The following is a 26447-nucleotide window of genomic DNA, read 5'->3' on the forward strand; positions in this document are numbered from 1 at the left end:
AACTTTGACTTTACTGACCTGTTATGCAAGAAACGGAGTGTGGAGGGGGTCCTCCCCTACCATCACTACCATCATAGTCGTCCTTTATAAGCACGCTCTCTAAAATAAAAAAAAATTACTTGTAAAAAAAGGGGTTTTTCTAAACGTATTTTGTAGCGAGGCTTAGGCTCCTGTGGACTGTTGGTGGTGACATTCCCGTCTTCGCGTTCTTTCTCGTATGATCAATTGGCTAAATATAAATAGAATAACAGAGTCATTGAGCGTATCGTAATTTTGAGTTTTAACACCTCATTTTTCGGGGGAAAAGAGACAGGATCTTCTCACGGGTTGTCTGTGGGTCGGACAAAACTCGTTCTCCGGGACTTAGGAGACAACTTTCCTTTGGGATAGAGGAGGACCCTACTATACTAAACGCGAACTTACCTCCTCCTGCGAACGTTTTGGACCTCACTCATTGGGTCAGAGGTCTACAGGACAGATAGGGTAAAGACGGGTCCATGTGTCAAACAATCAAATTGGTCCCATTGAGATCATAGATCTCTTTTCAAGGGAGACCTGCAGCATATAGGTTCCACATGAAACGTAAAACAATAAAGGACATCATACATTTTATTTACATCATACATTATATTTACAGGAATATCCGGAGCCCGAGAAATGGTATTCGGGACATCCCTACAGCTTTGACCATCATGCAGACTCTGGGTCTCATGGCGGCTGCTCACCTTGTGGTACCGCTGGGGTTACTGCATATGCGTCGCCTGCAGAGGTGGTTTGCCGGCCTTCACTTAGATCCCAGGAGGCACAAACAACGTCCTGTGACCATTCCCCCCCCTCAGTGGAGAGCAACATCCGATACTGGGGGTCCCCAAAGCATCCGCGGAGGGGAACTCCACTGGGGCGGGTGACCTCCTACATCACGGCATCCGTGACAGTTGCTTCACCCGGAGGTGCTGAAGCAGATCTGGGCAGTTCGCGAAAGCGGAGGTGGCCTGTTTGCCAAGCCGCGCAACAGCCACTGTATCCTGTGGTTTTCCCTGGCTCGGCAAGACAATCCACCCTTGGGAGTGGACGTGTTTGCACACGAGGCATGGCCAAGAAAGCTGCTCTACGCCTTTCCACCGCTGCGTCTCATTCTCCCCCTCCTGGGGAGGGTGAGACAAGAACGATTGTCAGTCATTTCATTTCAAACCTTTATTTAATCAAATTGGTCCCATTGAGTTCATAGATCTCTTTTTCAAGGGAGACCTGCAGCATATAGGTTCCACATGAAACATAAAACAATAAAGGACATCATACATTATATTTACATCATACATTATATTTACAGGATACAGTCATCCTGTTAGCCCCAGGTCGCCGCTCGGCGCCGTTACGCAGAGGTGACACAGATGATGGTGGGCCAGTCATGGATGGTTCCTCAGGTCTGGGGGGCGTTGTCTCAGGAAGCAGGTGCAATAGGGCCGTTACCCACTCTGGGACAACCTCTCCAGGCTTGGCTCCTGAGAGGGACAGGCTGAGGCGGGAGGCGTGGCCGCCTTATATACTGTGTGCCTGTGCGCGCATTCAGGTAGGCTCGCCCTGATTGGCCGGCTACGTTTATACAAACTCTGTGTGTGAATGCTCGCATAGCATGGTTGAGAGTAGTACCCATAGAGTCCAGTAGAGGGCTCCGCCTGTGCTTATATAACTAGGGTTATGTAACCCCCCGTTACTCTCACCGAAGTCTTTAGATGTCCTATCAGTTGTAAAAGTGGAAATAGACGAGTCATCGTTGCCACTTTACTGCTAATGTCAAAGAAGTGTAAAAATATACTTAAGCTATGGCTGTGCTATACTTTTGAATAAATCAATTTTCCATGTGAGGATTTAGGTTTTAGTGTACTTCCATCTACATGTTGCTGTCTGTTACCGTATTGCTTGCTGAGTAATAATCCACCGTATGCATGAGTTATGTCTTGTGCACTTTGTTTCTTTCAGTTTTTTCTTCTGTACTGCTGTCTCTACTTTTTACACCTTGATAATCACAGTGGACTTTACTTAAAGCTGCACTAATCACTATTGTCTTGGCTCAATTGGCCTTGTTTAATGCTCAACAGTATGGCTGTGTGTAGCGTCAAACCCATTAGCGGTATCTCTATCTATTTTTGTTTTTGTTTTTCGCTAACTAACTAGAAAACCACTCTCGCCAACCTTGTCTGCAGACATAGCAGGCAACCAATCTTTACGTCACCTGCATTTAAAAAGCTACAGTAACAAACATATGAGTATTTTGCCTTTTTATCAGGTGGTGGGGACCAAAACAGAGCTAAAAGAAGAGTGACTCTTTACCTTGAATGTGTCAGGTGTACATAACACAACTCCAGATAGGATTGGCTCTTATTCAAACGTTAACTACACTGTAAGATAATTGTGTGTGTAAAAACAACGTATTGTATTAATGCGGCTTTAAGACTCCTACTGTTCTGAAGTAACTTAGATATATAATTGTATTTGTTCCATCTTCTTTCCTTCCCTCACAGCCAATGAACTACTCCAACCCGGTGTATGCAAAGATCTATATCGACGGGCAAAACTGCCGGAAGCCAGTCATCAGTATTGACGAGAGGAGAGAGCTACTCCCAAAGAAACTGGAGGGGACAATTCATGAAACCGCCGCATAGCCTAACTTTACACTTTGTACTCCTTTTTTTACCACAGTGTACAATATATAATACGAAGGTGGAAAGAAGAATTTTTCTATTTCCTACGAGACTCTTAGGTTCTACCGGTTTAGCATCAGCATAATGTCCTTGTTGGTGTGCTGAAGAGATTTATTTTCCATTTACTGTTTTTGCTTTCTAATGTTTGTCCAACATAAGTTATACAGCGTTGTACTGTATACTATGTGACACTGAAGTAAAGCTGCTGATTTGCAAAAACCTTATTAACACCCATAAGCCACACTTGTGCACAGTTTAAACCTTAAAAATGCAGTGCTAAAAATTGTACCCATACCTGTTTCTAGTTAAGGGTGGAATACGGACAGTTTTGTGAAGGTGAGCAAAGCAGGTTGGCTCAATTTTTCTGAACAAATGTTAGTTTTGTAGAGAAGAGTTAGGGGTTGGTTCTATGGTTCTTTTCTTTTTTTACACATAATAGGACATACAGACCACAAAGCTTCACAATTGAGCAGTGATGCATCATATTTTTGAGGTTTTGTCCTTTTTTTTTTCTCGGAAAATGAAGGATCTACTGACTGGATTTCCAGCGAACGCCATACTATCGACATGATCTTTCTCACACAATATGTAATTTCACAGCGTTTCCATTTCCTTGGATTTCCCGCTTCATCTGCCATGTTTCTACATTAATATACCACATGAACTTATCTTTTTTGGAGAAAGATATTGAAGCCCACGTTGAATGTTCTCCGATCAGATGCCCAGATCCCGTACTGTACACTGAACAGACAGATACTGAATACCATATTTTTCTAGGTCTCGTATATCAACAGATGGATTAAAGATGTAGACAAGGAAGAGATTTACCACGGCTATGGAAAAGGTTATTAATATAAACACATCTGTTACTTTGGAAAAAGAAAGATGATAAATATAAGAAATTTTATAATTTTGTATTTGATTTGTATGTTGTTTGGCTGCTTGTATTTTGAAGAAATGTATTAAATGTAAGTAATTTTTATATAAAATGTAAATCGATATTGAATAAAGGGGGCTTATTTCCACTCTGTGTTCCTCACTTAAAAACTCTGCCTGGTATTCAAGCCGTGATCAAAGTTGTTATATATCCACGCTTCACATGGCTACTGACCTGACAAGTCAATCAGTGTGAGGTCTTTTACCTGCTGGGCAGAGGAAGGTGGCTGATGGGAGATTATTGTCCTCCCTGTGTGTGCAGGCAGGCCAATACCATTCATTACCTGGTGGTGTTGCCAGCGTCGGTGCCACCTGCTGAATGATAATTCACTCTCCTTTTACTTTACTTACAATGGCTGTCTCTCCACACCTCCTTCCTCACCATGGCAACCAGAGGAGGCAGCGGCACTCTTGCCCTTTCTCCATCTATCCAAGCAATCGCCGGGATCTGCCAGCACACCCGGCCCGACACATTTTGATGATGGTAGGAGTGCCACCATTTCCAGCTTCCCTAATTGCCTCCGCCTGTAAAGCCTCATAGGAATGAGAGAGCCAGTGAAATCCGCTGAGATGACACAGGGGCATTTCAAAAATATATGAGTCCATGTTTTTATGGATTTTCTACAAATCCCAAAACTTTTGTGGTTATAAGCGGACATGCTTCTCTTGGATAAAGGAAAGCCAGTGTACTGAGAGGAGGAGGAACTGCCACATCGCTGTTGAAGACTGCCTCAACTGTGGCTAAGAAATGAAATGCAAATGTATTTTGAAATGAATAACATGTTTGATTCCTCTGTGCCTATTAAGGTTTTTTCTATGTTTCACGTGGCAATTCTTCATCTCTTTTATAATAGTAGTCTTAAAAGGATAAAAGTTGTGTTTATTGTTTTCCTGCACTGACAGATTTGACTATGACCTAGTCCCATGTCCAGCCTTTTTGTAGTAAACATAGATATTTTTGGAAGACATTTTTTCAAGGAACAACATTTAATTTGGGCTTGGATGGATATGAAACTCTCCTGGTTGAATCAGCAGACAAAAACGAATTTTTTTTACCAAAACAAAACACAAGTCTCACAAGAAGCGTTTAAATGAGCCCTGAGCGAAAAAATGCTGCCGCACTTAGCACAGAACTCTAGGTATAAATACTTTATTACTTATCGAATCTGCTCAAACAAGCTTGGCTAGCAAACTGAGATTACACAGATTCTAGAAATATAAGTATCATCACTGACACTGAGCGATCAGAACTCGCGACATGGGAAGCAAATACAGACATCACACAACGGAGCTTTGAGTAGCAAACACGGGAGAAATTCTTACCTTTTGCTGTTATTCTGATCAAAAGTTGTGTTCAATGGCATTAAAACGAGAAAAACGCGGTGGAAGATTAATCCATAGGTTAATCCAATGTGTCTGTGTCACTTTGAAAAAATTACTGATAATCCATAATTCATTTTTTATGTCTTTTTAACGGTTAAAAAGATATGTCAATCATCAAAATCGACCAAGAGAGGCCAGAGATAGGTCAAATCCACCCAAATGACCCCAGAAGTGGGTTTTTTGCTAAATCTCTCTAAAAAGGTCGAATTTCACTTGTTTTGCATCAATCTTGATACAGGGTACTTATTATATGTTATAGTTTGGATTCCTAAAGCTTTTAGTCTCCGATCCCATCAGTCAAGGGTGGTTTTCACTATAAGTAATGTTTTTTTTTGGACGGACACTATAATTTAAATGTTTTTACTATGTTCAATCTGAATTTACTTTTAAAAAATATATATATATATTGATTCTGAGTCCTTTACATCCAACTTACAGATGTAACCTTGCTTTGAGAAATAAGATTGTTAATTTACCCCTTTTAGAAGTGAAGTTATGGTCATTTGTTCTGGGAATGTCATTTTCGAAACTGAGACCTGGAAAACAGGCTCGGGGCTTAAAAGAAACGTCCATTCATCGGGTTTAAGCTTCTAAATTCATTTTGAAGGCTGCTGCTCTGCACTCATAATTTAGGTTAAAGCTCTCCGGACACACAGAAGTGTAACGCCCACCATCACTGTTGTTGTGCAGGCAAAACCATAATCAGTGATACATTTCAAATGATGTTGCATGTAACATTAGCAGCAAGTCAAAAGCAAAGATCTTTGCAATAATGTGATTTAAAAGAAGGCAGTTTCATTGAAAAAAAATGGATCAATTTCAGATAAATTAAGCATCCTTGTTTTGCTTTCAACCCGGGTTCACACGTCCAACTGCTTACAACAAGGCTGAGGATCCATCTGTGCAGCAGACACAGTGTTTCAATGTGGGGCAATCATTTGAATATTTGTATTAGAAACATTTGGAATTATAATTTAGTCAGGGAAAAAATATATGACTGGGTGTCAGCAAACAATCAAATATGTCAGAATTGTTTATATTTGTGCAGCAGCATAGCAGATGTAAGGAGTACTGAATGCAGTATTGCATACCTTTGACTTTATAAATGTAGTTGTATGTAGATTTGTTGTACAGCCATCTTTCAGTGCTCATAAACAAATCATCTGAATCTATCCATACAAAGGACCAAACCAGGAAAATGAAAGTGGCATTTATTGGATATGTTTTACTTTGTTATGGTTTAAATCATTTGTATCACAGTAATTATGTTGAAAACAAGATCTGTTATGTGCCTGTGCAAAGAATTCAAGATTTAAGATACACTGATTGCCTAAAAGCATTCCCTCTTACCCTTTAACATATTGGCATAGCGCCCTAAAAGCAATTTCATAGCATATGCACTTTTATTTATTTACAACCAAAAAATGACTTTAATGTGAAAAAAGTCATGGAAAGACGTAGTAAATAGTGCTTTTACTTAGAACAAAATGACTGCTTTAGAGGTGTTATCGATACAAATAATTATAATAATCACCAGCCTCACGCTTTACAATCATAACCATGTGGTTTGCTTATATTAAATAATGTTTAACTTTTGCAAATGACAGACCATTGCCAGAAGCTCGCTGTTTCCCATCTGCTGGTTAAGAACAGGGATTTAAGTTATCAGGAGTCTACAATTCTTAATAACAATTAATATAATGTTAAGATCATCTTTGTAAAGAAGAGGATTTATTTTATTTTTTTGGATCAGAGCAACGTAAACATTTTTTGTTCTGACAATAAAGTCAGAATTTAGAAATGTATGAGTCACAATTCGACAATAACTAAGAATTCCACATTAATGTCAGACATCTGACAGAATGTCAGAATTCAGAGACAAAAAATCTGAACTTTGAGAAGAAAATGATTCTCACTTTATCCTGAAGATCTCTGAATCCTGACTTTTTTAGATCAGAATTCTGCCTTTAATCTCAGAGCAAAAGAAAAATCACTTTTGGTCAGATCTCAAAAATAGTTTACATGTGGCCCTAATCTTTTAATCCTATATCAAGACAAGCAATGTAACGTAGTGTCCTTTGTAATATTATGTTCTCCATCTTTTCAACTATAACATCCCTGTGACTGCCTATATGTAAGTTATAGACCACTTTACTTCTTATAGATCTTTTTCAGCATCTAACTTTAGCCACTCAATCTTTCTTTCATGCTGACACAAAGTTAAATTACTTTTTTTAACTGTTTTTCTAAGACAGCTAGTGACACTGCTAAACTTGTTTCTTTTCACAGGGTGATTTCAACAGTGCGAATCGAGGCTCAACATTGGAGTATTTTTTGTAAAACTTGATTTGTACTTTCAGTCAAACAGAGAATAACAGGCAGTATTTTGGCAATTCTAGTGGTGTTGATTGGGTTATTGCCAACATCTCACAAAACATGCACCTCCTCATGAACGGGTGATAATCATCAGGTTGAAATGATTTTATAAAAGTTTTCTTAACTTAAGATATGCCTTCTTTTCACACAAACTTAGTAGGAGCTGTTAGGATAAGGATCAGACACTGAAACGCCCCACCAGTATCCAAATATAAATTGTTTACTGTTGAGTAGAGCGTGTACCCACACTGCATTGCAATTCTCCACAGGCCCTCTTCCATACCACAGTCTTCAGCTAATGAAGACCTCCAGGTCAGCAGTGATAGGTCTCAGCTGTAGAGAGAACAGTGAGGAAAGGGCTGCTTCCCCCTCACTCCGCCACAACAGTGTATCAAGAAGAAAACCAAACTCAAATTTGAAAACTCGTCCTGAGCTAAAAGATGCCTTGCTCTCCGCTCCCCTCACATTGCCTATCGATTTGTTGTCTCTATTCCACTTAGCAAGCATCACCATTCTCCTGCATAAACATCAGAAAAACCCAGAGGGCTCATCTCGCGGACAGAATCAATAACAGCAGGAGTCGTATTCAGATTATAAACAGCAGCTCCTGCATGCTCTGCACCGAGGAGAGCTAGTTATTTCTCTGTTTGCAGTGAAATGGGGAGAAACTGTAAAGGTAAATAGGAAGAGGACAAATAGGGGGATGGAAAGAAATGAAAACTTACCCCCAAAGCTAATACAATCTCAGTCCCATTTGAGCTTCTCACAGCTTGCAGCCTTGTTTCCTAAAAGTTATGTTCCTACAACTAAACCGCATTGTCAATCAACTCAGTCTCACGGTATTTCGTGTTATAGTCACAACATTTAATCCATTGATTCACGTTCACCAACACGGTTTTCTCCTTTTTTTCGTGTCACACAGAACGATTTAAAAGCAATGTATTTATATATGTAGGATGTTTCGTGCCTGCACCACGTATTTTTGTCCGGTCGGGTCTTGGAAGACCGGAAGCTGTGTAGTTCATAAAAACATGTTCTTACTCAATATCAAGCCGCGATTATTGTTTTTTATTTTAAATCAGAATCAGAATCAAAATACCTTTATTAGTCCCACAGAGGGGAAATTTGCAGCGTTACAGCAGGAAAGAGCCACAGACAGCTTAGTGTTGCATGTCTTACATGCGTTAAAAAAGTACTAAGTTATAATATAATAAACAAACAACACAACAATTTATTTTATTTTGAAATTCAGTTCCTGACGGACGCCAAAAAAGCCGGAGATTATAGAATTAAACAAATAAATAAAAACAAGGATAATTGTGTGTTATTTAGAAAAGAATAACAAATTAGAAGGAAAAAAAGATTTAAAAAAAAAGATTTCAGTATTCTGAGGCTCTGAGCCCCATTTATTTTCCTCACGGACGGCAAACAAAGTCCGACATTATACGATTTAAAATAAAAACAATAGTCGTGGCTTGATATTGAGTAAGAAAATGTTTTTATGAACCACACAGCTTCTGGTATTCCAAGACCCGACCGGACAAAAAGACGTGGTGCAGGCAAGAAACACTTCCTAGTTCCTGGGATTTTGCATTCACACCAAAAAGATCTGGAACTAGAACTTGGTTTCGGGAACCTTTTCACCCCTTTTCAGTACCTGCTAGAGAGGTGTTACTTTCCTGGGGAGGAAAATGTTCCAATTTCTGATTGGCTGGACGAATTGCAAACCCCGTAAAACTCTGAAAAGTTTTGTGAAGCCGCCATTTTATTTGCTTGCATTAGCCTTATTAGCATTAGCCCAGTGCACCAACGGACCAACTTATGGCAACATAAAATAAAACATGGGAGCGGTGGAGTGATGAGGAGGTGTCGGCGTTCTGGCGATTTACTCGGAAGGCTTCAGTAGAAGCTGCTGGAAAGACTCTCAGCAGCTTCTACTGAAGCCAGTCCCCAACTCCGGGGACTTCCGGCCGGGGACTTCGGGTGGCAGTATACGCCGTGAAGTTGTTTGCGGCCTGCCAGTAAACGCAAAGTAGTAGAAGAAGAAGTGACATCAGCGGTTTCATTTGCGTAATCCTCCCTCAGGGACTAATTCCGGTGTAAACTCGATCTACTAGATAGTTCCGGGGAACTAAGTTCCGGGAACTATTTCTGGGAAAAGTACTTGGTGTGAAAGCACCTAATAACGCTTTAAGTGAAGAGGAACAGGTGCGGGTGGATGAATGGGTAAACAAAACCAATGACTTTACCCAGGAGAACGCTGTTTGTACTCGGAAACCAAAAGCCAAGGTTCAAACCATGATGCTTTACTTAACCTAACCAACAATTTGTTGTTGTTGCCTTTACATAAGAATATACGTTTTTTTGTTCTGATTCATAACATTAAACACAAGTTATATAACAGTTATTGTTATACAAAGAAGTGATGTGAAATATTTTGTGATAGTTTAAACTTTTTTTTCATGGATCACTGTCCTTTAAACTTTAAAGGACAGTGATCCATGAAATATAACCTGACTGACAAAAGCTTATAGCTGCACAACTTGAAAAGATTACATATTAAGGAGTCGGACTAAATAACCTATATTTAGATTTATTGTTTAAAAAAATTGGTTATTGCCTTAAACCTTCAAATATGTCTCATGGCACTACTACAAATTTCACTGATGTAAATCCACCAAAGTTTTGATTCATTCAACTAAATATAAACAATGGTACCTCTACTGACCCCACATTTTTCAGGTCCTTGAATGTCGCCATTATTTCTTCCACATTCAGTGGTGCGATGTAACAATGTAAATTTACTCAAGTGCTTAAGTACATATTTGAAGTACATGTTTTCCTACTCTCTACTTTTATCTCCGCTACATTTACCTGGCAGCTTTTGTTACTCATTACTTTCCAGGTTCAGATTATGTTATACAAAATGTATATAAACTAATAAATAGTCTATTATACATTGGTTAAAGGGGCCCCGTTATGCTCTTTTTCAGGTGTGTGGGAGATAAACTCCCCCTGGAGTGAGCTTTGGGATTTTAGCCTTTGCAGACTATTTAAATGCACAAAAACCTAAACAACACACTACAGGAAAGGGAATCACCACCAAAAAGCATAATAAGGCCCCTTTAAGATGTCCAGCAGCAGTATTCACATTCCAGTAATTTAATATATGATTCTGAAATAGGCTTCTACGCCCAATAAGTAATTTTACTTTTTAAAGTATTTTTTGATGTCAATACATTTTAATTCAGGAGTTTTACTTTTCCATTGAGCTAAGAACGTATTTCAGGAGGTTGGGCGTGGGGAGTAGAAGTGCTGACCATGAAGTACTAATCTTGAAGTCACAGGTGAAATATTATTAAATCGACATGGTTCATTAATCAGTTTTATTACCAAGTGTTTTGGAACGATTCTGCTCTGTCCTAAAGAGACATTTAAAAGTTGTTCTATAGCTCTACCCACTCCCATTTATCTAGTATCTAAAAGTTGTTGTTTGCTTAAGACTGGTTCCTTTTTCTAATTATATTGTTCAACAAGTATTTACATGCAGCAGGAAAGTGGAGGATGTTGGTTGTCCTCTCAAACCTTGACTAATGACCGGATTAAGGGGAAAATGGGGCTGAATTGTAATCCCCACAGTGAGGGCTGCACTTTCAGTAAACTTGGCCAATAAATCTGTGGGAGGGTCCACTCTTCTTTGGCAGCTTTTGTGTTTCTGCAACAGTTCTGCTCTCGGTTCTTGATCACAGCAGCGTGAAAGGCTGCATGCTGATTGGGTACTGCACATTTTTCTCCACTTAATTCTGACACTTTGACAAGTGTATTGACTATAGGCTTTTTTTGGTATAAAGAGATTACAAAGTGCTGTTTAGAGAGCAAAAGAAAAGGAACAAAAGAGAAAGTAGCAGACAAACAAAACAAGACTATACAAGACAAACAAGACTCCAACCTAACCCGCTCTTCCCTAGCGTCATTTACATACATGAGAAATTCATTTCAGTAACCTGGTCCAACACAACCATGTTAATAAATGTACAATTTGCATAACAGTAGTTGATGTCCTGTGGCCCTTCTTTGATGTCTTGTGTAACTCACTGACACTGTGGACTCTCACGGCATAATGGGTATTCAGTATTATTATGTAAAAAGCATGTTGCTTATTTCCATTCTAGAATAATCACTATGTCTTGCATGCACACTGTATGTAACCTGTGACCACAGAAGGACACGTGACAGTTCCTCAGGAATTGTTTATCCCCCAAGACACATGACAAACAATCACAACAGAAATATATATGGCTATAGGTTGCATTTGCATCGGGGATACAAATAGGTAAAGAAAGTGATTTTAAATAATGTATACAGAAAATGCACAATGTATAATACCTAAGAGTCATGATACATACATACATACATACATACATACATACATACATACATACATACATACATACATACAGACATTTCCATTTAAATGTGCTCATATCTATATCCTTGGGGGTATGAATAATAAGACACACTTTTAAAACAAATACAGACCCAGTACAATCAAGGCATCTTTGTGACCTTTATACCTTTAGTCCCATTCTTGCTGAAAATTGAAAAAAGAAAACAAAGATTATCCCTACTCTGACTATACTTATACTATTATCATGGTCCCCTACCTGGAATTCCAACATGGAATAGTATACAGTAAGGTCAATTGTTTATTTTCCAAGCTAACCATGATAAACATATAGAAAGTAAGTATACGTTAAATCTTACACATGGATACAATAAAATAAAATGGCATTTAACAGTTTGCCACTATTCAGCTGATTCCGAGTGTGTACAGTTAAAGGGGCCCTATTATATGTTATTTATGTGTTTGTGCATGTACATGGTCTGCAAAGGCTAAAATCCTAAAGTTCACACCAGAGGGAGTTTCTCTGTTACTTTAAAGCATGTAAACATGTCACAGTAGAGGTAAAACAAACTATTTGAACCTGAATATAAGCACAATAGGGCCCCTTTAATGTCTATCTCTACAAACATAATTTACTTTAGCCAGGTAACATTATCATTTTTTTAAATAGTTATTTTAATATCATATTTGTGCATTAAATTGAAGTGTGTACAGTATGTCTTATAAGGAAATCTTCCACAAGCCAGGAGTCGGCAATATTAAGTCTCAAAGGAGTCACTTTTGGAAAATAACAAAAAAACTGTCTGGAGTGGAGAAACATATCTGAGCATTTTAATGAAGTTAATGCAGTGTATAAAATATAAATAATCCTATAAACATTACTTATAGGCCTAATTGAGTATCAATTAAAAAAAAAATTGTGAGAATGAGTGAGTGCCGATGTGAGGCAGCACACTAAAGAAAAGCCTCAGGAGATTTGGCAGGAAGCTCCTGGTGGGCAAAGAGGAGAGCGCTCTGGACAGCTCCCAGCAGCAGGGTCAGCACCTTGGAGAGCACTGAGGCACTAAGTGCTGACAGTCCGACCGCATGAGGTCAGTCTGCAGCGCTATTCATGATTATTATTTTCCAACATTGCATTTCCATTACAATACTACCATGTTTTGTTGTGAACAATAAGAAAATGAACTACAACAAATGTATATTTGTTAATTTTACATGCAATAACTGAAAGACAAACTGGTTGTTTTCAGTTCAGCTTCCCTGCATACTGTATGACTGTACACATGTGCATAATGTATGTATATGTTTATAGCACTCAGTGTTTATGTGGGAATACCTGGGTATAAATGTGTGCATGAAATTATATTTAGAACATCTTCCATCTGTTTTCTTTTACCCCACACTATGAACTAAAATAATAATATATATCAGGGCGACTGTGGCTGTGAGGGAGTGCGGTCGTCTTTCAACCAGAAGGTTGTGGGTTCGATCCTAGCCCATGCAGTCAATGTATCCTTGGGCAAGATACTTAACCCTGAGTTGCTCCCGATGGCATGGCCAACGGTGTGTGAATGTTAGGTCCTAGAGCAAATGGTACTGCTCTGTATGAATGGGTGTGAATGGTTGAATTACATGTAGTATGTAAAGCGCTTTGAGGGGTCGTAAAGACTGGATAAAGCGCTACCCTGTATAAGTACAGTCCATTTACCATATGAATTGAAACAAGGGGAAGCAATAATAAGAACACATCTTAGTGATCTCTGCATAACTTGAACTTGTAATCAGCTTTAATTTAACTTAAAATATCTTAGTGTTAACATTTCTTATTAGCAATATTTTTTATTTGATTGTTTATTTATATTTATATTTTCTCTGTTCTGTTTTACCTATACTTACCTATACTAAAAACACAAGTTTGTATTCTGAGCATATTGCTTCTGTTAATGAACTTTATTTTAAAAAAAGAAGGTAACCTTCGTTGACAATAAATACAATATATATTCATTATGGTGGGAAGGAAAAACTTATAACCAACATTTTGTTTTCCTTTTTTTTTGAGCTGCTGTTAAGAAATAAACAAACCAGTATATTAGAAAGTACTGAATTATCTTGGACCAACAAATAAAACATGCTCTCCCATGGATTCCAAAATTGTGAGTTAATGTTAAGGTGGCAATTGGTTTCTGAGTAGCGATTAGGTTGAATCTTTGAAAAAATTTACCTTTATCAATTGCAAGAATTGTGGAAGTTACTGCATTATCTGCCAATTGCCATGTATATTATAGAACATCAAGTATTTTATCATGCAAACGTTGATGGAAGCCCATGATAATGTCTGTTTCTAAAAATATACATGTAAGTAGGCTTGAAGAAATCACATTTACAAATGTTAAATGCATCAAAGGTGTGATGACAAAGAACCTGACCCTGAAAATACCATCAGTCGAGCCGTAAGCGAGTGAGACCTTGAGCAACAGAAGTTCTGAATAATGCCTATGATTATGGAGAGAAAAACATCTATAGGTACATGATGTACTTTTAAAAAAAAAATTATTTCAATGACACATTTTCTTTTTATTGGCTGGGAACTGTTTCTCTAATAGCTTTATTCTCTGTACGCTACATTGCCAGTCGATTTTCTCCTGGGTGAAAATAAAGTAGCCATGACATAAAGTGACTATAGTAAACTTTAGAGAGGACATTTGAACCCAGCTGTCCCTTTTATTCCTGTGGTAATTGGCCATAAAAGCAATGATAGGATGTGTGAAACATAACCAACGCCCCTTTACTTTACCATGATACCATACTGTGTCACATCACTATAGACATGATATATACACAAACTATTCATGGCAACAGAGACGTGAAAGGTTCATTTTAACAACCTAATGTTACCATCTTAACTGCAGCCATTAGCCATGGTGTGCTTTGGAAAACAGCCACTTCCTCCACCTCTCTATTCATTCTCTTCCTCCCTGCAGACTGCCTCTCAGATATACTGAATTAGAAGAGGGAAAGTGAAAACAGGGAGGAGGGGGTGGGGGATGTAGCAGAACAATTGTTCCCTACCTCAGCAATATACGATATGGGTGGGAAATGAACGTGTTGGACTGGAACCGAGGAGTCAGTATACCTTATTTGTTCTGATACGGCCAGTTATGCATGGCTGGAGGGATTGTACTCATACACGTCTGACCTATTAGTCACAGAATGACCATCTCCATGGACCATTATGTTTGACGGATTTATAGCATAGGACATAATAGTGAGAGGTGTACTCCTTTCTGTAAACAAATCTATCCAAAACAGAGACTTCCATTAACACTCTAAAAGTAGCTCAGGGCTTACAATTGTCTCTCCAATTATTGAGAAACAGCAGCCTGCCTGCGCCGCATTTGGCAAGTCCGAGCTCTGCCTGGCTGCAGTTATAATCGCCCTATTGGTTTAAATCCACTTCGTGTCAGTCGCACAAGGCCCTGCCAGCTTACAGGAGGCCCAAACCTGCTGTGGTAGCAGATGTTGAGGAAATGATATGTGTTTTGTTTTTTTGGATTCTGTGTGATATTTGCGCTCAACAGCATGGTAGAAAGCGCCGGTGCTCCTGACCCTTTCCGCTGTGAGAGGAATGAGGGGTGACGGTCAGAGGAAGTTCAGTTAATTTTTGATCCCCGGCAGGTGTGGATCCTAGATAATTGTGATTCCTGCCCATGACTCCTCAAATTCACCAAACTCAATCTACGTGTGTGTCTCTGGAGCTTTAGGCTGAAACAAACAGGTACAAGTTATCTTCTGATCTTTTGGGATCTGTCGGTGCGGATGTGAAAATGTTAACAGATTTTAGAAGTGTTTCTTGTCTTGGGGTTGTTCCCTGTGTAGTTTGTGGTTTTTATTGGCATGGGTGCAGGTTTAAAAGAGATATCAGAATTAGAAATAATGAAACAGTGGTTTAGCAAAGTAGGTTTACAAAGGAAATTGCTTTGTTGTACAATGGTTCATATATGAACATAGTAAGGATATTCAGTTGTAAAAAAGGAGCTAAACAAATACTTAAAAAAAACAACAACATAGAAACAAGAAATCTAAGTATACAAAATACAATTTTACAAAATAACGCTGAAACTTCAATTATGTGCAATATATCCCTTTATCTGCTCCCTTGAAAGAAATAAGAAAGGGGAAAATAGAAGGGTGAGCAGAGTAGAAGCATGCACTAGGACCCTGAAGACAAGCAGAGTCTATACAAAGGGGCGGATCCCTCTCCTCTGCCTATCTTCTTGATTTGAACCTGCTTGAAGGACAGCTACTGAGGCCAGCTTTTGTTCGGTAAGACTTGGTGGTTTGATTATATTTTATAATGTGTGCTGAGGGAAAATAACTTGGAGCAGTTGTTAAGGCCCATCAGCCAAGAAACATGATTCCAGTCCCCTGTGAGCAACTGTGTTCCAGTCCCAGCAATTGCTCCAAACAACCAGAGGCTAAAGTACTAGAAAGGCCAACAACTGTTTTTCCCTTTTGTCCTCATGCTGTAGAATACTTTTTTATGTCTGCTGTGTTAAACAGGGCTCAGCCATGCAGAAGCCAGTTTGAGTCCATGGCTAGTTTTGGAAATTCACTGTTTCCAAGTTACTCACTGGTGTAGTGACAACATATTCAATAAGTTACTATTGTGTCAAATACTCTCCTACAAACATATCTAAATGTAAATGTTTTGAAGTACAAATCATGCAATGAAGCACATCATAGGATTTCTACAGTAAGTGTGTTTTTTCAACCCGGTCTCACGGCATTTCGTGTTATAGTCACGACATTTAATCTATTGATTCGTGTTCACCAACACAATTTTCCCCTTTTTTTCGTGTCACACAGAACGATTTTAAAAGCAATGTATTTCTATTGGTAGTATGTTTCGTGCCTGCAATATGTCTTTTTAGTCGGTCGGGTCTTGGAAGACCGAAAGCTGTGTGGTTCATAAAAACATGTTCTTACTAAATATCAAGCCACGATTATTGTTTTTATTGTAATATGTATAATGTCTGACTTTTTTTGCCGTCCGTGAGGAAAATAAATACTGAAATCTGTATTTTTTAAATCTTTTTTTCCTTCTAATTTTTTATTCTTTTCTAAATAACACACTGTTATTTACTCAACAATAACACACAATTATCCTTGTTTTTATTTATTTGTTTCATTCTATAATCTTGGGCTTTTTTGCCGTCCGTCAGGAACTGAATTTCAAAATAAAGTCATTAATAATATTATGTATGAAATTATTTTGTCTATTAGAGCGCCGGGTCATGTTATGACCGTATTTTCTATGTTGCTGTGGGGTTTTTCTATCGGTTTGAGGTTTAAAATATCAAAACAGTAATAAGCCAATAAGTAATAAGCCTTATCAGCCATAACTATCAACATAATTGCGTTGCCAGGCAACAGCTCGGGTTCATGTTCATTTATAAACTGTTCAACTAGAACCCTATATATTTTAAAAAACATTTTAGAAGGCCTCACAAAATACTTTAATGTAAATTTAAATTGAAATATGAAGGAATGTGTGTATAACAAAATACATCCATCATAAACAATACCGGAAACAGACACAGGCCTATATATGGGACATTTCGAGCGTCATTGCGATACACACCCACTGAACTGATTAACCAAGATCCTCAGCTATGGTTGAAGCTCGGTTATTGGNTGGTTTAGCCGCAATGCACGTTGGGATGTGGTATTTATGCGATATGAAATCCGAAAACATAAAAAAAAATAATAATACTTTAATCCGAGTGTGCTTGCTTTTCTCTTTGAAAGTCATCACATAACGACATTGTAATACACGGTTCGGCTGCATTAAATATTACACATCTGCCGTAGTTCTCTATTTACAGAGCCCTGATGAGAAGACTTCTGGACAAACTGGAAGAACTGCCGCCGAAACTGAATATGTGACGTGGCGTGGGTCATAAATATATCAGCAATTATTCAACATCTTCAATTTCTCTTCACACAATACGTCTCCTTGCAGTATCAATACTAATTCGGCTGACTTTTTTATTTGATCCAATTGGTAGATGCACAGCTGATAGAAAAGCACTTGTAGTTTTTAAAGATATTACTGATTTTCTTTGAATTAAAGAATGTAAATACTGAGTTGAGAGAATAGTCAGGGGATTTGGGTGATGGGAGAACACATATATGGAATCACANATTGCAGCCATAATAAGAGCTGATCAAATCCTCTCGATGATAAGGAAAGGTGCTTCTATGATTTCTTTATCATCTCCTTAGCTTAGGATACACTGGACTATCCTTTAGAAAAGGGAAGGAGATAATGCTATCTAATAATTCCTTGCGTCCGCATCGATTAAAGTGTTGTTCTGCGGTTCACTAAAACAACTGATCATGACCAACACACTAAGGATTTAAGTTACAGTGCTTCAGAACCATTTTCCATCTGCTGCAATAACTTGCTAAAATGCTTTAATGTTTTAGACTTTACTTACAGTATATCTTAGTAATTCATCCCTGGAAAATTGAGTTTCACGATGGCAGACGCATATCAAAGTCATCTGCCGTCACATCTTAACCCTGTAACTGCCAGACCAAGAAAAAAGCTATGGAAAAATTATTTGTTTGCATTTTTTATCAAATGGGCCACAAATAACCACAAACAATTTTTTTTTTTTTTTTACTGACCAGACAGTTTTGTTTTTATGAGCCTCTACCAACTGGTCGAGCTGGCCTTTTATGGTAAAAGTGCATTTTCAACAATCATCATATACAGTACAGTATTTGTATGCATCAAACTCAAGTAAAACAAACTGAAATACAATGTTTCTTTTATGGAAAATGAGCAATATATACAACCAGATATATTCATAAAAGATAATAAATTATAATTGTAAAAAAGGATGGAAAAAGGTAATGTAAAGTGTTTTTCATAATAATAAAAAAGACTTGCTCATCTTACTGTATATGCTGAATTGGCCTAACAGGAAACCACTGGCCTAACAGCAAATGTCCATATCCTGTGTTGGCCTAACTTGCTCATCTGTGTGCAACTTTGGGCTGAATGCCATGATGCATGAAAGGTGCTATATCAATTATTATCACTCTTTCACTCTGAGACTCATAAGGCAGTACTAGATTTAGTAATATTACCATGAATCTAGCTATTTACTTACCATATTTTATTAGAAAACATCTCTGAAACTCTGAAAAAGTCATATTGCTAGTTGACCATAAAAAGCCAATTTGACCGATTGGTTGAGCATATTTTCAAAAAATTAATTACACCCTTGTTAAAAACTTTTTTTGTGCATCAAGTTATCTAAATATGTTCAGTAAGTGCTCTGACACTAAAACATGTCAAAAGGGATATGGTTATCTTACAAGAGTTGACCAAAAAGAGTGATTTCTTCAGCAGTGATTTTTAGCATTGCCAACTTTCTCAGTGTAAGCTAGCTGAAGGGCTTTCTGTTCAAACCAAAGTGACATCTAGACGTCAACCAGAAGGTAGAGCTAGCTGAATCAGATGGAGTTCAACTTCTTTTTCAACAAGATATCAAGACACAAAATGTGCTCTACCAAATGGTGGCGCTGGCAGTTAAAGGATATATCGTTAGCAACTTGGCTACATGCTAGCAGGCAGGCTACTGTCCAAAGCAAGAAACAATCATAATAATACCAAAGTTAGTAGGAAGGTTTTGATATTTACTGTGTTTGTCCGAGGCTTTTATTGTGAAAGGGAGACCGTGGCCAAGAGGCAGACAGAATTTTGCGTTTTTAATGACAATTCATTTATATGTTACGGCTAGTTGTTTCAGCACACATTTCATTCGGAGACAGCAACTATTTGACCTACTTTAAACTCAACTGTTGTTGCTGTAAATCTTTTCTTTCTTGTAACATTTTGATTTTGTTTTTCAGTCCTACGTGCTCTTGGCAATTGTCATCTTCCTGCCGTACATCTCTAGGTCTTTGAAGTGGTGTCGCAGCAAAGCAATTGGTAAGTAGCCTACGACATGCTATAGTGAGTAACACAGGAAATATGAGCTAACCTCTAGCCAGATATACTTTGAGAGTAGATGTAGTTGCAATTCATTACGGCTACTGTCTTGTGCATTTCAGGTCAGGTAGAGGAGACTCCAGACTCCATTTTGTTTTACACCTTCCTGCCTGAGGAGCCCCTCAGCAAGGATCGAGTGGAGGCGTTCAGCGATGGAGTTTATGCCATCGTAGCAACGCTTCTCATCCTAGACATATGGTGGGTTTCATTACATTTTCTTGAATGTGTAAACTTAGGACAAAGTTATATTGTTAGACAACTAAATCACAAAGCCATGCATCAGGGGATTCCATGATGTTGCTCTATAAAGAAAATCATATATGCATACATCCTATGCACATGTTGCACTCATTGTATTTATGCACTGGTAATGGTTACATAAGATGCTAACTTCTGGCTAGCTAATGTTTTGGAAAGTGCCCACATTTATTCATAATATTACAAATAGCCTATCAATAAAAGAGTGAGAAAATCGCACTGGACACTTAACATGTATTGTCTCCGTTTGCATTTCTTTAGCGAGGACAACGTTCCAGACCCGACTGTGGTGCAGAAACAGTTTGGCGGGAGCCTGATAGCAGCTCTGCAGGACTACGGCCCAGAGTACCTCGCCTACTTTGGTTCTTTCGCCACCGTTGGCCTCCTCTGGTTTGTGCACCACTCGCTCTTCCTCCATGTAACCAAGGCAACGCGCTTCATGAGCATGCTCAACACTTTCTCGCTGGCCTTTGTCGGAGGATTGCCTTTAGCCTACCAGCTAACGCATGAATTCCCACGCAACTCTCGCAATGAACTGGAAGCCATTCAGATCAGCTGCGTGATCATTTTCTTTGCTGGTATATTTCAGCTCGCTATTTGGGTGGTCGCTCTTTACAACGAACAAGAAACTCTGCACCCTTACGTACGATATGGCGGACGCGAGCATGTGTTTATGCTAGCTAAGCTGTCTCTGTACCCCTGCGTAGCTCTTGGGACGTTTTTCCTTACTTGTATTCTGAGTAAATTTAGTGCCTCGATTTTCCACCTGATGGAGATTACGGTGCCCTTTGCTTTTCTTGTTCTAAGGCTGTTGGTGCGCGGTGGGCTAGCAATGCTACGGCTAACTTTCTGTCCTGACAGGCCCGACCAGGGGAGTGTTGTAGAAGAGGAAGATGACGAGACAAGAGTGCCATTCAATGCTTTAGTAACCTAGCTAGCTTAACCTCTTAAGCACGAAGGGCCCCCCACAGGGAAGTAGCTACAGAAAGTGAAACTTACACAGAGCAGTGAGGCATTGTTCCCTAAATGCTAGGTCTCTGAAAGAGTAACTGTTAGCGATTGCATTGAGAATCACATGAAGAGGATATTCTTTTTTCAACATTTAAACTGCTTCTAATGTTGAAAAGGAATCTGTGTAAATGGGATTAGAGGTGACCACACATATTAAAAGGCAAAGTATGGTGGTGACAGGATGATACTGATGGCCAAAGCCTATCATTTCATTTATTTTTATCAAACAATAATTTAAGAAGAAACTAATGCTAGTTTTGTTTAGCAAATTATCTTAAAACTCTCGAAAGCTAGGTGTTTTATGATCCATAAGATGGTTTTTCACTTTGATTTTCGTCCGGATGTAGCAAAAGGTCAAACTGGGTAATAGCTGTTTTGTATACAGGGATGAATTGAAGTCATATGAGCTAGTTTGAGTCCTAACATAGCCGTTTATAGACTTCAATCAAAGAGAAAGCAAGCATTTATAACTATTACTCGGTTTCTGTGCCAAGTAAAGGTGTAAGGTGAAAAGTCTGTCCAACTGTTTTGGTTAAAATGTAGCCTTATCAGCTATTAATTTAACCGCTATTTATCTAACAAAGATTTGCTAAGCATGTTGCAGAAAAAAAATACTTGAGCTAAAGTATTTAAATAGTCTGTATAAAACAAGGAAAGGTTGATTTTTTTCTTAATGTTTGTCTGCTCTCAGATTTTTACAAGAATGTAAATGTTGGAGTTCACCTGTTAGCAAACCAGCTAACAGGTCAACGTACACTGAATACGTCTGTAGTATTAGCACTTTAAACATTGAAAGGGTATGGCCATGACATGTCAAATTGCACTGCTTATAAATAAGATTTGTGTTTGTAATGCCCAGTTATGCTATCTCACCTTTACAGTTATGTCCATGTCATCAACTGTTTTATTTTTAGAAGGACAACTGTGCACTTAAAATCACACCCACAACTCCATTTAAAAGGAAAAGGAAAAGGAAAGGCCAGGTTGTGCATAGCTTTTGTTTTATTTCACTTGAAGTCATGATTTCAGGTTTTTCTTTCAATCCTGCCTTTTAATGTCAACTCTGTTATTATATGGTTTTAAAATGAGAAAACAATTATTTAAACTGGAAATTATCATTCTTTCTTTTTGTAAACTGTCAAGTACATTTTTTCCAGGAGGTGTCACTGTTTGTGCTGTAGTGATGATGTGATTATAATAATGTGTGTTTAATACTGACCTTAGAGACTCATGTCTGTGACGAGGTGTCAAATCAAAAACTCAACATTTGTTTTCTGAATAAATCTGAAATAACTCCTTCAATGTGGAACTTCTTCGTCTTGTTATTTTTGAAACATAAAAAACAAAATCTACGACATTTTACAGAAAAAAAAACTTTATTTACCTCCAAACAGTAAACAGCTTCACAATATCCCTAAGAAGATAGATATCAATATGTGTTTTTATACATTACTTTGTATTGCCCCGATATTAAACGCATACTTCCTGTGTCATTTTTGATCTTCTCCCCTCCAAAAGTTAAAGATTTTCATTAGAAAACATTCCTACTCAAAGCAAATCAAACAAAAATATTCACAAAATGATAAATAAAAAAAGACAAGGAACCAAACATCTGCAGTGCATAATTACCTGACATTTGGGTTACAAAACTTATATTTCCTATCTTCACGGTTGTGCTTTACCTTCATAACTTGAATACAGATATAAAATGAGTCCACACAACAACTTCATTCTAATTCAAACGGCAACTGTGAATCTGTGGAATGTGCCAATGTAATAATACACTTCTCAGTTATAATAAAAAGTGACACTGAAATAATTATGATGAAATAAATGATAGATGGAAGACGATTAATGCCAGATGTTTCTATATTTCTATATATATATTTATTAATGCGACCCAAAGTGATTTTTTTGTAGAGTTGAGATTTAAATCAAAATTGAGAAAAAATAAATAAAAAAATCGCTCATATCTTAAATGATCACATCAGCCTTAATCCTCTGTTGTTATAATGTATTTGATAAAAACGATTTAACCGTTTATTTTTGCAAATGAATAGTTTGTCCATTAAGAATAAATAAATTAGTTTGGAAACTACCTACATTTTATTTTGTATTCCATTTAAACTGACAAAATTATCTAACAAATTGACAGCTGATAGTTGATCAACTAAAATGTAATAATCAATTGTTTTTATCTACTCATCCATTACAAATTTCTCAAAAGGGATTTTTTTCCTGACATTTACAGAAAAAAACAAAATGAGGGACTGATTAAAAATAAATAAATGGAATTGTTCATTTTATAAATACTACCAAGTTAAATGGTTGAACAATTGTACATGTATTCATTTTAAAATTAAAATAACCATTAATTGAGGCAGATTATATTTGAAACATGGAAAGTACAACAAAAAGTTATACAAAGTCCTATTGCATCCTTAAAATGTAAACGTTTTAAATCACTTTAGAGTTATTAAATGCTTTGATCTTTTGACAGATTCACTTGGTGTTTAGTTATTCCGGTGGCACACTCCAAATAATCCAAATCATTTGGCCACCTGCTGTCTTGAGTTGAGTTTTGGTCGTAATGCTTTAGTGTGATCACCGTCCGTGTGGATATATGCTTTACTTCATCTTGCTGGACAGTGAAGGTCAACCACAGAAAAGTGTGTGAAGCAGTAGTGTGTGTGTTTTGCCACAGAGAGGTTGAAGTCAGATATGTATACAGTACAATACAGCTGGTCCCAACAGTCTACCCAGCAGCATCCCCATTCACTTCTTATTGGGAAAACACCCTAAAATGCACTTCTATGAGGGAAACATGAACAGAAAAAATGACCAAATAAATTAGAACATCCTCCTCGTTCAACACCTGGAGGAAGGATAGAGTGAAAGCAATTGCACAAGCCACAGATGCAAATGTTAGCAAAGGAAGGAAATCATTGATAATCAGACAGTGCTTTGGTAAACATTTCTCTCTGAATAAAGGATTCAGAGGATCTCATCGGCCCGCATGGTGCTGCCAATCAACTCGCCTATATGCATCATCTTCATTCATTAATCATGAATGCCTCAGATTTCCAGAGGAATTCAATGATCACGTTCTAAGAAATCAAACTGTTAAGATATTGCTCATAAAACCACTGCCAGTCCGATTTGTATATACTTAAAGATATTTGGAAATACAGCACTGTCATCATTGATAACATCCTATATTGCAATCTACATTCAGAACGTAATAATTTAACAGAGATTTAATGCCTAAGAAGATTTTAAAATAGTTACTTTTAAACATTTAAAACACACATTGAGTCCGAGGATGCGGGAACCTTCAGAGTGGTCCGATGCATTCTCTCTCTCTCTCCCCCCCCCCATCGCTACAGTGCAACTAAAATCATTGGTTACATTTTTATAACGGAAGCAGTCTTTGACATTTTGGGAAATGCGCTTTCTGTCCCAGAGATGGACGAGATCGTGGACGAGAAGATTTAAGAAAACGTCTTAAATCTTTTTGCTTTTAACCTTCCAGCTACAGAAAAGAGTGGTACAAACCAATTAAACGGAACGTTAAGCGCATTTCCCAAATATCCAACTATTCCTATAAATCCTTTATGCACTCTCGTAAAGCTTCACCCAGCACACCCTTTAAATAATCAGCAACCATAGATCAAATCTACATCCCTACCTCATATAAATCTAATTTGTTCATGCTAAAGGCTACAAGTCACATATCTAGTTTTGCATATATTTTTCTCATAGCTTAAAAGTCTTTTTTTCTTTTCCTCAGCAGGTCACACAAGTAGTTAGAATATGTATTAGATATTAATTTAGCTAAATATTTTCAGTATAGGCTATTTATATACAAATCTATTAACTTGAGTTCTGATGCTCTAGTTTCTGCGTTAACATGCCTACCGTCAATCTTTATTGACTTTAAGTTGTGCGAGTTATTTAGATTCAGACAAAACCTAAAAGCTAAGAGTTCACGCTGTGGAAGAAGAGAATAAACATGGCTTAGTTCAGCAGTAGCCCAAAACAGGACTTGCGTACATGCTACATGTTTTGTTACGCTGTGAGGTTGGGACCATTACATAGAGCAGAGTATATAAAACAGTGTCTACAGTATTCAGACCACCCAGACCAGAAAGACGAGTCTCCACAGTCCGTGTGCTGTAGCTCAGGTCCGCGTGCCCGACACTTTGGGCCCAGTTTCTGCTGGTAAAAGCTTCTTAAATGTGTTTCTTCAGCTAAAGTCAGTGCAATATTTGCCGTCCACAGGTAAACCGCACATCAGCCATCCACCGGCGCCGAGAAAGCCATGTGCTCAAGGGTCCGTTTGTTCCAGAAAACAGCTCCGTCTGTACCTTTTCAGGATGGGGACTGCCTGTTCTCCGTGATGCATGTTGAAGTTTATGCACAGGTCCACGTAAAAAAAAGCAATGAAGCAGCCGATTTTTTTTTTATTGTTGTTGGTATTGTGTGTTTCTTTTTTTACTACAAGGTATTTCCAAGTAGTCTGGAGAGTCACCAAAGGTTCAAAGTTGTGATTTTTGCGCTGGTTGGAAGTCGAATGCAGAGTCGGCAGGATGACGATGACGCCATACCTAAGAGTGTGTGTGTGAGTGTGTGTGTGTGTGTACAAGCTTACACAAACTTTCCAAACCATCACACACTCTCCAGTCGTCACCCAGCGAAGCAGGCTGCCTCTCATTCAGCCTGGGGGGCGGCGGCTGGGGGGAGCATGCCCCTCTCTCTCAGGTGGGAGTGCAGAGTGTGGAAGACGCCGAGCTGCTGTATGGGCTGAAGCATCAGCAGCTGCTGCAGCACCTTGCTCGGGTTCGGCCCCCTGCAAGACAACAATGACATGTGACCCCAGTGGAATGTGGAAAGGGACCAGGGCATTACATTTACCAGAATGCATTATAAGTTGGTCCTAGAGTCTCCAAAAGTAACATTTATGCCAGAGCCTTCAGCTATCAAGCCCTTCTTCAGTGGGACCAGTTTGTGTTCGGGAGGCAGACACACTCTTAACATTTAAGGGCAGGGCTAAAACTTTCCTTAGTGATAAAGCTTATGGTTAGGGCTGGCTCAGGCTTGCCTTGAAGCAGCCCCTAGTTATACTGTTAAAGGCTCAGACTGTCGGGGGACTTTCACCTTTCATTTTCTGCTTCTTTCCCCAGTTGAATAAACGCTAATGAATCACATTACCAACATTTGACCCGAACCTCCTCCCCTAATTGCAGCCCAGATGTTTACCATGAATCACATGGCAGTAAGAAGGCACAGAAAGCGGAGGAACTGGCTCAAG

At 38.3% G+C, this 26447-nt stretch overlaps 2 protein-coding genes across 2 annotated transcripts in view; one reads left to right on the forward strand and one right to left on the reverse strand.

Annotated features, from left to right (window-relative positions):
- Positions 1-22686, forward strand: part of tmem175 (transmembrane protein 175) — a 27612-nt gene extending 4926 nt beyond the window's left edge. Inside the window, exons 8-10 of the mRNA XM_010794005.1 lie at positions 19729-19807; positions 19930-20065; positions 20387-22686. Of these exons, the coding sequence (XP_010792307.1) occupies positions 19729-19807; positions 19930-20065; positions 20387-21059 (888 nt within the window). The 3' untranslated portion in view covers positions 21060-22686. The remainder of the gene's footprint in view (positions 1-19728; positions 19808-19929; positions 20066-20386) is intronic.
- The window catches only part of cds1 (CDP-diacylglycerol synthase (phosphatidate cytidylyltransferase) 1), a 25516-nt gene continuing 21293 nt past the window's right edge, over positions 22225-26447 (reverse strand). The window contains exon 4 of the mRNA XM_010794405.1: positions 22225-25985. Within this exon, the coding sequence (XP_010792707.1) occupies positions 25847-25985 (139 nt within the window). The 3' untranslated portion in view covers positions 22225-25846. The remainder of the gene's footprint in view (positions 25986-26447) is intronic.

This window comes from Notothenia coriiceps, unplaced genomic scaffold, assembly GCF_000735185.1.
Source record: "Notothenia coriiceps isolate Sejong01 unplaced genomic scaffold, NC01 NC01_scaffold00037244, whole genome shotgun sequence".
Classification (NCBI taxonomy): Eukaryota; Metazoa; Chordata; class Actinopteri; order Perciformes; family Nototheniidae; genus Notothenia; species Notothenia coriiceps.